We start from the raw sequence: 14,176 nt of genomic DNA, 5'->3' as shown, positions 1-14,176 counted from the left end.
GACCATTTCCACTCTCCCACGGGAAGCTCTGCCCCACCACGTCCTCCGCATGCACGTGCCGTCTTTCTTTCCCCGAGCAAGATGCGCCTGTCCCGTTCATCGCCTGCAGCACAATCTCCCCAGCTGCCTGAGCACTCAGTCACCGCGGCACTTGTGTTTTTGCTTTTTTTCTTTTTTTAATTTTTGAGTAAGCTCTACACCCAGCGTGGGGCTCGAACTCAACCCTGAGGTCAAGAGTCACCTGTGCTAGCGACTGAGCCAGCCAGGTGCCCCTCACCGTGGCATTTTTAAGATAGATTCTCAGGTCCCCTCCCTGACCCTCGGAATCAGAACCTCCATCGGAGGAGCCCGTGTCTGCACCCCGTGTCCCCAGATGGAGCAAGTTCTGCATCCACTAAGGTAAAGAAGGGATTTCTAGCCCTGGGGAGGGGAGACGCCCCAACCAGGACCAGCTGAGAGCTGTCACACCGCCTCCACAAGGAGGCATGCCTGGGCCAATCGTCATCTTGAGCCCAGGCTGCTGATGAGGCTGCGTGGGTGGCTTTGGGACTTAGGCCCGAGAGCCTTGAGGAACTCTCTAGGGGCAGAGTCCTCCAGGGGAGGAGGGACTGGGCATAGGAGCTCCCTCCTCCTGGAAGCAGAGAGGGTTCAGGGCAAGAATCGTGTTTCTTCAGGTTAGCCTGGCCAGGAGGCGGCAGGAAGCGAGGACACCGATTTCTGTGACGTGGATGGTAGGGGCACAGGACATCCTATTCTCCGGAATCCTCCGAGGCCCAGATCCTGGTCCAGGGCTTCAGGGGGTGAGGAGCGTCCTGCCTCTGCAGTGAGGCCCAAAGGGTGGCTTCCGGTCCCCAGGCCCCTCCTCTCATCGACAAAAGGACATGTTGGTCCCTGAGAGGCGTACTTAGGAGACTGTAACCTGAGTGTCATGAATGGAAAAGTCAGTGCTTGGTGATGCACTGAGATCCACGGAAAGGCCTGCATCTGTTTCAAGGGCTTGGGCGTGCTCATGAATAATAACTGCCATCATGAAGGCTAGAGAAAGGCATCTTGGGTCGCCTGGGTGGCTCAGTCCCTTGAGGGTCTGACCAGAGTGTCTGACTGTTGATTTTGGCTCAGGTCATGATCCCAGGGTTGTGGGATCGAGCCCCACTCTGCGCTGAGTGTGGCAATTTTCTCTCTCTCTCTCTCTCCCCTTCTGCCCCACTCCCACACTCATGCTCTCTCTCTCAAAAAAAAAAAGGTGTCTTGACTCGTGTGGATTCTGCACACTTCCCCACTCTGTTCTGGGGAGCGTTTGTCATTGGCCACAGAGGCCCCCGTTCTATCTTCTCTGCCCCAGCTGCCATCAGACTGATCTCTTTGGGGGTCCTGGAGGATTCTGGTTGAGGGGAAGCATTTTGGGGACTGCAGTCTAGAGAAAGACATTCACGATCCTCTGGGGACCATCCAGTAATTTGGTCGTTCATTCAAGTAGTTTTTAGGGAGCACCTGCTCTGTGCCAGGTCCCGTATGAGGCTCGAGGGACAGAAGAGGTGGGACCCTGCTCCTTCTCCTCTGTCTCTCTTTAAATTACATGTATTTCTTGATGATAGAAGGAACACATATTCACTGGAGAAAAATCAGAAAATCAAGAAAAGCTTATAACAGGCATTCCAAATATCGAAAGAAAATGAAGAAAATAAAACCGCTCCCCCTTCTCGCTGCGCTGACAGCCCCTCGTAACATCTCAGGGTCCAAACTTCCTTCCCGTCTTTTCTAGAAAGCTCTGGTCACTTGTGCAACTCTTCCTAGCAAGTGTATTTTCTTCTCCGCGTGTAGGTAGTGCAAACAAATGGCACCAACATGTGCCACAATGGGAAGTGACACCGTCATTAACTTTCAGGGAGGACGTCCTTACCTGTCTGGTCCGCACTTTTGAGTGTCAGCTCATATGTTAAATCTAAAAAGGAAAGCATATGCGTTAATTGTGTATGGTTACAGTAGCTCTCAAAGCCTTCATTGGCTCTGAAGATGCAGAACCGACCTCCACGATCACCCCGCGCGTCCTGCCCAGACAGAGCAGGGCTCGGCAGCATCGGGGCAGGCGTGAGAAGGCAGAAACTGTCCTTCCTCGCACTCGGAGGAAACCCGCCTTCCCAAAAACACACGCCAGCGGCCACAAGGAGCAAGCAGCCGGCTCTGTACGCGACGCTTCGGGGATCGGTTCCAAACTGCACTGTCCGTTCCAACCACCGCATCTGAATCTTCTAAGCCCTCAGTATGCCGAGAGATGGCTTTGCAGCTTTACGCCGGGTGCCTGTCCATTAGGCAGAGAGGGTGAGCTAATAAGGCACCGGAGTGCGCTCCGGCGACGGCAGGCTCGCCCAGGACGGAGGGGAGCGGAGCCCCCTCCTCACCCTGCCCCCGAGTGGGCCTGGCACAGCTTCCGAGCCGGCCGCCGTCTGAGACGGGCCGGATCACAGGTCCCCGCTCTGCCCTGCCGCGGAGGGGGTGCGGGGCCCCCGGTACCTGTGCAGTGTTGCTGCAGCCGCCTAATCTCGGCGTGCAGCCCCTTGAGGGTGCCGGCATGCTCCCGCTGGAGGAACAGGAGGTTCTTCTGGGCGCTGTGCAGCTGGTTCTCCAGGTTTGTGGCTGCCATGCTGACATCCGGTGACCTGTGGGAGACACAGACGCCGGCGGCCCTCCCTGACGCTGAGGGTTGCAGGGAGTAGGCCGGGAGAGGACGCTGCCCGCTGACCGCCCCCCTTAGCACCGGGGGCTCACAGGCAGCATGAGGCCCAGCTCTAGAAGGGGGGCATCAAACCCCGGGCCCCCCGATTCCAAATCCTGGTCTTTCCACACGCCACCTATACTTCCACAGACTGTGACCAGGACAGCCAGATCGGCAAAGATTTCCCTGATGAGCTAGGCACCCACAGCTGCCTCATGGGAAACCGGGCGCCTGGGCACCGGGGGCAACATTTCCTCAAGATGGCATCGAGCGCTGGCCAAAGCAAGCGAGGGGTGGGAGGAAGAGGCAGGGGGAATTCCAGCGGAAGCCTCTGGATTTCACAGAGCTGAGAGGAACCCCGGGTCTTTCTTTGGGAAAAGGGCCACGTGGCGGCTGTGGGAATCTGGAGTCTGTCCCCAAACCCTGCCTCCCTGCCCGTGGTGGCTTTTCAGTCCTCAATCGTCAGCTGCTCACACAGGGCCTCAGATTCTTGGCCTTTGTGGTAACTCAAGAAATGCGGTGAAGTCTATTGGGTCTTTCTGGAAAAGCTACCAAAGAAATTCAAGATGCCTTGCATGACACTGAAAAACGCAAAGGACAAAAGGTGGGTAATTAACTTATAAATTGTTCTGGTAAATACACAGCCTCAGAGCGCAGTTTCCTCATCTGCTTTGCCAAAGCTCCTCCCAGAGGAGACGCCACTTCTCAGATGGCTTCCAGTTTGTGGACAGACGGCTCTGGAGAAGACCGCACACCCAGGCACTGTCGCCACGTTGGGTGACACCAATCGCTGTGCCTTGTAAGGTCAGTGACATATTTACACCCCAGCTCTGGAGCTAAGAAAAGCTCATGACTGGAACTCAAGACCCATGTCCTCACCGCAGGAAAAGCTTCCCTCCATCCCCCCGGCGACCGGCTTCGCTCCAGAGGAAAGGTAAGAAGGAAATCATGTGGCAGGCGAGCCCGAGAAAGGGAAGGTGACGGAGGAAGGGTGAAGGGAGCCAGGTACAGAGCAACAGAAGGACACTCCGGGCAGGACAGGGGCACAGCACAGCGCCCGGCCGCAGGGTCAGCTGTGGACGTAGGAGATGCTGGTGGCGACTGAAAAACGCAGAACCTGTATTTTCGGGGCTTGCCGATGAAGACAAAGAGCGACTTAAAGCTGATCCGGAACTCGCGGGCCTAGGGTGGTAAGAGAGCAGCTCAAAGCACAGTCTTGCCGCTCAGCAGGGCTCTCGCCCTCCAGCACCTGCCATGCAATCTGAGTCCATCCAGAGTGCACGGAGCCTGGCGCAGGGGCACCCCACGTGCCACGCCTTCGAGTAGGGGTGTGGCACCAGGGGAGCCTTCAGGCTGAGCAGCCTTTGATTCCAGGGGCTTCCCGCTTAGATGCTTAACTTCACAGGCACGTCTTGCTCAAAGAAAATGGGAAACATGAAAATTTCAAAAACGGATTTGTCCAGCATCGAAATGTGCCCGTTCACAGTCTCATCGCCTCGTGAATCAGCAGCTTTGAGTTGTACTTACTGATCTGTAATTCATTAGTTCACCGTGGCAAGCGCAGGAATGAGAAGGTGCCCTTGAAGCTCCCATTGCCGTGGGCAGACAGTCTCGGGAGGAAGACGCACCACGCGAACAGGAAGATGTGAGTATGTAACGTGCGGAGCCGGCAAGGGAGCTCTGGCCGCTCCGTCCGGGGCCCCGACAGCGGGGGGACAGGGTCATCGACCCCACGGCACCTCACCCGATGGGCGCTCTCCCCTTCTCTGTTGCTGGATACACACCAACAGTGTGGGCCCCCTCAGGCCCGAGGCGGCGAGTCGCGTCTCCAAATGGTATCCAAGCTACTAAATTATTTTCTATCAGCTCAAAAGGATAACAACATCACTGACTTCCGGAGGACAAAGGGTCGCTGTAGCTTAAACAAAAAGCGATGCTTTAACTTTCTCATCCTTAGCTCTTGTGACATGTGATCACGGTTGTGACCTAATCCTCCCAGTAAACGGGCAAGAATGAAGCTACAGAAGCATCCCGGTTAGGCCACGGAGACACAGCTGAGAGACGTGGCTAATCTGGAAGAAGAAAAGAAGGTGGTCCCGCGAGGCTTAGTTCAGAATCTCTAAGACACTCTGGGGTCAGAGACACGAAGGAGCGTTCGTGACTCCCCCCTGGAGGGGTCGGCATGATGGCTGACGGGAAAGCTGCAGGGCGTCTGTGCCCATGAATAATGCATCCTGCCTGAGTAAAGGCATTCACCCCGTCTTCATGATGTGTCAACCAGTAACGGAGGGAGACATTCAGAGAGCACGGCTTGCACAACACTGCACTTTGTGTGTCAAAAGGGCACACGCTGTAAAGTGTGGGCTCTCTGTACCGCAGCTTTTTGTCTTGAGGCAAAATCCCATTTTGTTTCTAAGCGTTGCTGGGAGCGGTCAGCAGTTTCGCAGTTATCGGCTCGGCCGAAGGCGGGGCGGCCTGGACGCTGTCCTCCGAGATGGGGTGCCAAGGGACCGGCACTCGAGGGCCCGGCCACAGTGGCGGCCGGAGGGCAAGGCCCACGCTGGTGGTGTGCACAGCTCCGCCAGAGGAACTCCAGAAGTGGTGGGAACAGGCGCTGAAGGCAGAAGGTCTGCCGAATAGGCTGCTTTGACCGTGATCTGGAGGTTAAGCCACACGCGCATTTTTTTTCCCCCGGTAAAGTCATTAGGCACTAAATGTCTGTTAATGTGCTATTCACTCTATCGGTTTGGAAAATTAATGCTTGGCAAAGCCTTGCTCTTCCAAACTCTGGAGAGATGGGTTCTGGAGACCCGGCCAAGACCGCCTCCCGCAGCGGGGAGGGACGCTAACACCATCTCCTGGAACGTGCTTTTAATGAAGGTCCTTGGAGAGACGTGGGCCCCGACCTCACCGAGGCTGCTCTGTGGCAGCAGGAGGACAAATGGCCTGTCAGTAGCTCGTGTCCAATTCTCATCCTAATTCAAGAGTGATGTTCTTTCTTCTCTTTCAGGGCATTAAGGCTTAAATGGTGGCACGATCATTTTATTTACGGGCCATCTCCAGTGGTACCAGCACCAAGTGCTCTCCTGTCACTTATCATCGTTTGTTCTCGCCACGCCCCCTGAGGAAAAACGCGAATATCGCACCAACAAGGGAAAACATAAACCAGGAAAGGTCGCATCGGAGCCTCGCAGCCTCGCAGCCTCTCTGGGCCCTCAGGCTCCGCGGGCCAGAATCCCGAAGGCTGCGGTGGGTCTCAATTCCACGCACACGTGGAATGCCCACGCCACACCCGGTACTCTGACACGGAGGGCACAGGCGCGGTGCCTCGCGGTGGCCTCTGCACGGGGGGTGTGCACCAGACGCGGGCGCACCACTGCTCCCCAGGGCAGGGCCCACAGGCTCTCCGTGCTCCAGGTGAGACGGACAACGGCCGGAGGGCGCTGCTGCCCTTCCAGTCCGGCAGAAAAGACTCGGCGGCAAAGCTTCCCGGGAAGCTGGCTGAGGGCAGGGCACCGTGCGCCTAGCCAGAGCCGCTGTGAAGCAGCTAAGCTGGTCTGAGGAGAAAGAACAAGGTACCCGTGGCGTCACGTGTGTCCCGGTCCTGGGGGTCCAGGCGGGTGCCCACTCTGAGAGCCAGGGCCACGCTCCCTCTCTGCCTCTGGGCTGACTCCGCAACGAGGCCGGGGTGGTCAGAAAGCCACGCCTCAGGTGTTATGGTGGGGAGGGACCACAGTCAGACTTGCTTTTGCCCCCTTTTAAACACATACGCTTTCCGTACCGTCCCTCCTAAGTGCACACACAGATCTTGCCCACATTTGCATCCACAAACAGAGCTCTGACCGCCCGGCATCCTTGCAATGCTCCTGGGATCCAGCACCCCCCGCCTCCGCCCCCCGCTCCCAGAGGCCCTGTCTGCTCGGCCTGCCCCTCCCCGGGCTCGCCCCACACCAGTCACCTCGGGGCTCCATCAACACCGCTGTCCTCTCGGGAGCCCCATCTGCCGCACCCCTCCCCCAACACAGGGCCTTCCCGCACCTGGCTCCCTCCATCTGGAATGCTCTTGGCAAACCACCTCCCATCCTCTTGCCTAATGAACTTCCACTTTTCCTTCACATCTGAACTCCTGCATCACAGACGGGCTTCGGATAATTTTACACTGCTTCCTAATGTTGCTGAGTGGAGATCTCGACAAGAATTGCATTGCATTAATCAAAAAGCACTGCGGCAGTATTGATTTGAACATGACCTCATCCCATAATTTCTTGACATGCCAGAAGCAGTATTTTAAAGTGTCCCTGTACCACATTTCTTAGACTAAAAGCAATGGAGTATCTTTGATAGGAAAGGGCCCCACCATTTAAAAAGGTGGGAAATTTCTTTGTTCCTGGCAATCGCAGACTTATCTTTTCACAAAGCCTGTGGAAATAGGGTAATAATTTTAGAATCCGAAAAAATAGCACACTAGCACTCACGTGGTAGCTGTGAATTAGTTATAAGAAGCTATTTTAGACTCTAGTCATGAATAAGTTATAACCCATTCACGTTAGGTCCTCTCACACTGCCAGCGATGAGAACAGCTCCAGTCCATCCTGACGCCGTCTCTGCGTGCCTCTGGCGTGGCCTGTGGCCTGTGGCCTGTGACTCAACAGGAGCCGCCCAGCCCTGAGCAGACCGCAGTACCCCAGTGTTCTGTGACAAGGACCTATGTGGCCTTCTCCTGGGGACTTCATGTGCCCCCCTCCTGCGTGTCCTACAGCACAGGCACTGCCATAGAGAAAACGGAGGTTGGCCAGGGGCAAAGGCAGCAAGTGTAGACATCAAATGTAAGAGGAGAGGCAATGATTTCTAACAGGGAGGTGGTTTTCCAAGCAGATTCATGGACTCAAAATGTTGAGGGTGGAAAAAACCTTCAAAATCAGCTAGCTATTCCAACTCTTCTTTATTTCAAGATTAAGAAACTGAGGCCCAAAGAAGATTTGCATAACACAGTGGAATAAACAAGACCAGAACTGACAAGCTCCTGAGGGGTCAGTGTTTGGGTTTAAATCTAAACCCTATCTTGTCACCTAAATCACCACAATATCTAACTCATAGGGTTGTTTTAAGAGCAAAATGCCATCACTGGGGCGCCTGGGTGACTCAGTCAGTTAAGCATCCGACTTCGGCCCAGGTCATGATTTCACAGTCTGTGAGTTCGAGCCCCGTGTGGGGCTCTGTGCTGACAGCTCAGAGACTGGAGCCTGCTTCATATTCTGTGTCTCCTCCTCTCTCTGCCCCTCCCCTGTTCATGCTCTGTCTCTGTCTCAAAAATAAATAAACATTAAAAAAAAATTAACAGCAAAATGCCATCACTTACAGTGTGCGGGTACAGTAAGTGCTCAATAGATATTAGATATATTTATATAGTATGTAAATGCTATATATTATGTAAATACTGGCTGATAATTACATAAACATACTTCCAAACTGTTTACTGAGTCCTACCTGTGAGGTATTTCCAGAACATCATCTAAGTATGGAAATGAGCTAGCAAAGAAATTCTAGTTACTTCCAAAGAGAGAAACATAAAAGCAAACAGAAACATTTTCTGGCCTTTATCTTCCATATGCACTGGAGAGAAGCATTCAGGGCAGCGAATAAAGAGTTAGGCAGAGCAAGGCACCCTCGGGGACATAAAGCCTACTTCTTACTTTGAAACAATCTAAAGTGCTCTAGGAAAAGCTAAAAAAAGGTCCAAGGCTAATTAGGCCATCAACTCTCAATCCAAAATACCTGCTTTTAGGAAAGGAAACTTACCATCTCTGAAAATGAACACTGACATTATTATCAATTCACAACAGTCCAGGATTAAAAAAAACGTTTTAAGTTGTAGGGCCTATTTCTACTTGTGCATGTATTTAAGAAATTCAACTAGTAAATTGCGAATCCCCAAGAATTAGGGCACCGAGAAAAAGGACATCATCGAGGGTGTGTAAGCATTCAACAACCACCCCAGAAACATTTTGGGAAAGAGAATGAACACCATTACAAAGTGGAAGCAAAAAAATATGTTGAAAGCAAAAGGTGCAATTATTTTAAGTGACAGAAAATATTAATCATTCTTAAAGAACTGCGTGTGTGTGTGTGTGCGTGTGCGCGCGCGCGGCTAATAAAACAGGTGTGACACGTTAGGAGCTAAGTACAGGGGTCAGAATCTTGGGTTCCAATTCTGGCTTGGCCACAGCAACCAGGCTGTTTCCTCCTATGACATGGAGAGAGCAGTAGCACCTACAGGGCACAGGGATTGGGAGGAGAACATGAGGCAGTTCAGATAAAACACTGAGCAACAGGTGTGCTATACTGTGGTAAAGCAGTAATGGAACTAATTTTGGACTCATCCAAATGTGCAAACTGTGGGTGGAGATGGTGTTTTTGGGTCCTGTCTCTAGCTGGGTAGGTAGAACATCTTTTTAAAATGAGTATGTCTCTAAAAGTTAAAAGAGGAAACTCCTGTAGAAACAAACAAACAAAAAAAGCATCTTTTTTTTGGGTAAGATAACCGCCTCACAAAGTAATCTGAGTATCTGCTGATAAGAGGTTAGTATGGTATAGGTAAACTATGCAATTATCAAAAATGATAGTTTAGATAATATTTATTGACAAGGAAATATTCTAGGAGAGGTCAGGTCAAAAAATATATTAGACGTTATATATATATTTTTGGACATATAACTAAGGACAAAATCCACAAGAGATATACAAAATGTTAAAAGCGTTTCTCTCTAAAGAGTGGATTATGGATAATCTTTAAAAATTCTATTGCGATACTCCCTAAAGCTTCTTTAATGATGAACATATACTGGTTTGTTGTCGGAAAAAAAAAAATCATAAAGAGATCTCTCTTAAAGAAGGTAATCTCTGACTACCCACTGACAAAGCCGTATCGCATATTTCAGTTATTTTGTTCCAGGGCAGTCTTGAGTTGCTGGAATTGTGGTTCATTTACCAGAACCAAGAATAATTAATGGGAAGGCAGTTTTTCCAAAAGCAACAACTCAGTGTCCCCAGGACAGGCAGAAAATGATCATGATGAGCACTTGAGGACCTCCCCACCCCCATGCATTATACATTCCTGTGCTTCTCTGACATTATCCATCACAAAACACAAGGCCCATCAACGATTCTTGAGACACTGACAGCCATTTCCTCCTGAAAGCATATGCAGTCCAACATTAAAGTTGTAATAGATGTGATTAGAGAGATCGGCAATTAGACACGGGAATGTGATACGCGGCTGTCTGGGAAGTCTGCAGTCACTAGGGGCCTACATGATGGATTTATTAACCAAGTTTCTCTGCAGTCTGATTAGCTCCTACTTTAAGAGTTTCTGTTTGGTTTCTATTTAAAAACCACACCAGGTGTCTGTATACTGGTAGGGGCTCGGCCCTTCCATTTGAAAACATCTCAGGAAGAAGCGCGTCCATGTTGCAGATTGTCACAGTGTCTCTAAGCGGGCAGTGCAGGCCAAACTGGGCAAATGCATGAGTTCCATGGTCTGACATGGCATGGCCCCGGAGCGCTTGCGGGATGCCCAGGGCGCTCCCAGAACACTGGGCAACTTAATAGCCACAATGCCCACACCCTGTGGCAGACCCTACCCCAGGAGGCGGGCACACCAGTACCTTCATCTATTGGCTGGGAGGGGTCACCGTCTGGGCAGAATGCCAGTACAGACTCAACTCAGCACTTTCTACTTCAAAGAGAAAGGTCTTAGAAGTTGCCTCTAGGGAAGAGATGGCCAAGTGACTGATGGGTCTGTGATGGCTCAGCTCAGCCCTTCCTGCGCTCCCTATGTCCTCCTCCTGTCCCTGCACAGCATCGAGGATGACTGCCCTCTGGGGACCACCCGATAGCCTCACTTCATAACCTACAGTTGTGAAAACGTTCACAACTCCATAGCGATGCCACTTGCGAACTTCTAAGAAGTTGTCATCTGCAAAGATGGTCCTGGGTCAACAATTTAGGGAAATAAAATCTCACAGCTTCCCACACACGCAGTTCTACCCAGCTTTCCTTTAAAGAGAAGGGAAATGGGGCGCCTGGGTGGCGCAGTCGGTTAAGCGTCCGACTTCAGCCAGGTCACGATCTCGCGGTCCGTGAGTTCGAGCCCCGCGTCGGGCTCTGGGCTGATGGCTCGGAGCCTGGAGCCTGTTTCCGATTCTGTGTCTCCCTCTCTCTCTGCCCCTCCCCCGTTCATGCTCTGTCTCTCTCTGTCCCAAAAAGAAGAAGAAAAAAAAAAGTTGGATAAAGAGAAGGGAAATAAACAGATCATTTCTGATGGTGGTGCTTCCATTTCTACGCTGACTACAGATTTTAATGGTTTACTGATAGATAACCCAAAAGATGCAGTGACCCAAATGCCGAACTGTCTTTTCACAATAATGAAACGGGAGACGCTCCTAAAATGTTAGTACTTGGTGATCACGATCTAAATTGTATTTCCGAGGCTGAGAAGAGGTGTTCACTTGCTTTAAAAATATCTCTCCATATGGTCTGCCAAACAGATGAACCATTTCAACTGATTTAACTGATGGGGCTTCCTCTATCCATCTTGCGAACCTGCCTAATTATAGTGTAGGTCCCAGGGAAAGAAAGGTATTATTAACTGAAGCTCTATACACTTTAATTTAGCCAAGCTTTTCCTTTATTGCTTACAAAAGGTAAAAGTCAATTGTTTCATTAGTGCTAATAGAACATATTTAGCTGAACCCTTATGAGGCATCTGGGAAGATTATCACTTACAAAAAAAAGAGATCTTATCCTCATGATACAGGTGGAAGAACTCTGCCCAGTCCCAGTGATGTCATCTCCGACAGCTTCACAATTTAGTGCGGCAACCAAGCAAAAATGAATCACCTCCTCTGACTTGCCCTTCTACAAAATGGGCCCACACTAATTATTTCAGAAGAGTGTAAACAGGGAAAACATTAAGGATCTTTGGAATTATTAAAATAGTCTATCAATAGTCAATTCAGTAACTAAAGTCACCACGGCTGGGCATTTAATTTTAGTGATTACATATCCTCTGATGAACACTAATAAAATATTTGTTTTTATCGGACACTTATGTCTATGGAATAACATAGCAAGAGTGCCAATAATGTTATTTATTTATTTATTTAATGTTTATCTATTGAAAGAGAGAGAGAGAGAGAGAGAGAGGGAGGGAGGGAATGAGTGGGGGAGGGGCAGAGAGAAAGAGGAAGAGACTGAATCCCAAGCAAGCTCCTTGCTGTCAGCACAGAGCCCTATGCGGGGCTCAACCTCATGAACCACAAGATCATGACCTGACCCAATGTCGGTGGCTTAACCGACTGAGGCACACAGGTGCCCTCCAATAATCTTAAAAGAAGATAAATTTAGTCTTTTAAGAAGGCATTTACCTAGATCTTCATTTCCGACAACCTTTTTTGGATGGCTTCAGCATGTCCACCTATGGCTGCACCACCCTTTGATTCTCCATCCTGTGATCTGACAGTCCTGACGTAAGATCATTCAGTTCTTTAAAAGTTTCCTTTCCGCGAGCTTTCTGTGCTGTGCAGAATAAATGAGGCATGTCTACTGGTGGCATTTCAGGCTGACTCCCATAAAGTTCTTCCTGCTCACAATGAGCCTTTATTATGTCAGGGCATGAGACAATTTCCAGAATCCCATACTCCACTTCTTTAGTAAACTGTGCATTAGGTTCCGGAGAGGAGGAAAATTCCTCGCACAGCATCGCTCCCTTAAGAAGGTGTGTCACTTAAACGAACAGTGCTGAGATCCAGATGAAGCTGGGAGGGTGGAGGGCACTGCCCGGCGCGCAGGTGCTGTGCGAGCCATTTTAGGGCTCATCTTTGCAACCAAATTTGGATCGTACTAGATAGACAGGCCGTCAGTTCGTTAACCCAGTGGGAATAAAGGAGAACAAATCGAAGTACAATAAGAGGTAGGGCAACTGTCTTTCAGAGATTAGCTATCAGCGGTGGGAGGAGAGCAGAAGAAACTGGGGACAGTAAACATTACTGTGTCTTCTAAGGATTTTTCCAAGAATGGGACGCAGTTCAGTATTTTCTTGTTCTTACCGACCTTTACCTTTTAAAGGTCACGATACTTCATCTGTACCTCTGTCACTGTTTCCATTTGCACGACTGTCTTTTGCTGTTCTTTTCCTCTTGTGCTTGACCCCTTGCTCCCACAATGGGGTTAACTCAATCCTTGGCTCATGACACGCTCTTTCAGGGCCCACTTTTATTTAGATACTTTTAATAATCAGCACCCGACGTGGGATGTGGCCACATCCTTGGGAATTAGCAGTTCACAATACCCAGATTTTCCATCCGATACCCCAAATTCTCAGACTGGGTGTTTTGGCGTCTTCTGGTTGCTCTGATTCTGGTCAAGTCTGTTGGCCAGTTGGGAGCCTGAGTCGTCTTTCCTTCTGCTTTGCATCGCGGGCAGGACGGCTGCCTCCAGGCATGCAGGCAGCCGCTTTTCTTGCTGGCCCGGGGGCGGGGTGTGAAGCAGCTTCCGTGTCAGGGAGACAGCAGCTACGCGCGGGCCCCACGATGCTCTTCAGCGGGCTCTGCCCTGTTGTTCCAGGGTTTGGCCATCGTGGTACACGGTGTGCTGATGGTGACGATGTCGGATGATCACCTGTTCTGCCTCTGCCCTGACACAGCCTCTGGGTCAGTCCAAGCCATCTGGGCAAGAAAATACTCCAAGACGTTTTTTCGTCATGAGAAGCTGAAAATCATCCATAAAAGTGGTAATTATGGCTATGGTATACATTGTGTCGATGCACCAGGCTCACAGATAATCATTTCATTATTGAAACTATCGCACAAGGTAGGTATGATCGTGACCATTTTTTAAGGAACTAAAGCTCAGAGGAGTGAGACACTTGCTTAAATTTGCAAGCATTCAGTGCATCAGCTAAATGCCCATTTATTTCCAAGGGGCCTTGGGCCTTCCTGTTCTCCCCCAATACCAGCGTGTGGCGTTCGGAACTAGGAGGTCTCGTGGCAGCTCTGGGAGAAGGTATGAGTCCCGGCTGTTCGCCGTGCGCTATGGAGCACGCCATCCAAGTGGCCGTTACAGAACGGAGCAGGGACGGGGGTGGTAATGACAGCTGCTGCCCTGCTAATGCGCCAGGCGCTGGGCACCTGTGACGAGGCCAGCTGTGCTGAGTGCCATCCATGCCTCGCCTCCTCAAACCCCCACGACAGCTCTGCGGGGTGGGCACTTCCCATCTTCCCACTCTGTGTGCGTGGAAACAGGCGCAGACAGCTCAGATGGTCTGCTCTATGGAGATCACACCAGCCTGGTATCTTCCTGCTGCTTTGTAGCTCCCTCTTTCCTCTCCAAGGAAGGAGAAGCTGTGCTAATATAGGGCTACATTTTTAGACAGAAAAGACCTAGCCGTTGGCTCAGAATTTCTTT

General features: G+C 50.8%; 1 protein-coding gene across 2 annotated transcripts in view; it reads right to left on the bottom strand.

Annotated features, from left to right (window-relative positions):
* The window catches only part of CCDC92 (coiled-coil domain containing 92), a 30,967-nt gene that overhangs the window by 2,206 nt on the left and 14,585 nt on the right, over positions 1–14,176 (bottom strand). For both annotated transcript variants that reach the window (XM_047088033.1, XM_047088034.1), the window contains exons 2-3: positions 2,512–2,657; positions 1,901–1,942 (exon numbers count right to left, since the gene is read on the bottom strand). In XM_047088033.1, the coding sequence (XP_046943989.1) occupies positions 1,901–1,942; positions 2,512–2,641 (172 nt within the window). In that variant the 5' untranslated portion in view covers positions 2,642–2,657. The remainder of the gene's footprint in view (positions 1–1,900; positions 1,943–2,511; positions 2,658–14,176) is intronic.

Source organism: Lynx rufus, unplaced genomic scaffold, assembly GCF_022079265.1.
Source record: "Lynx rufus isolate CCGP_SWC_20201006 ecotype Redwood Valley unplaced genomic scaffold, mLynRuf1.p SCAF_24, whole genome shotgun sequence".
NCBI classification, from domain to species: domain Eukaryota; kingdom Metazoa; phylum Chordata; class Mammalia; order Carnivora; family Felidae; genus Lynx; species Lynx rufus.
The sequence above is the reverse complement of the archived record's forward strand: the minus strand, read 5'-3'. Positions and strand labels throughout refer to the sequence as shown.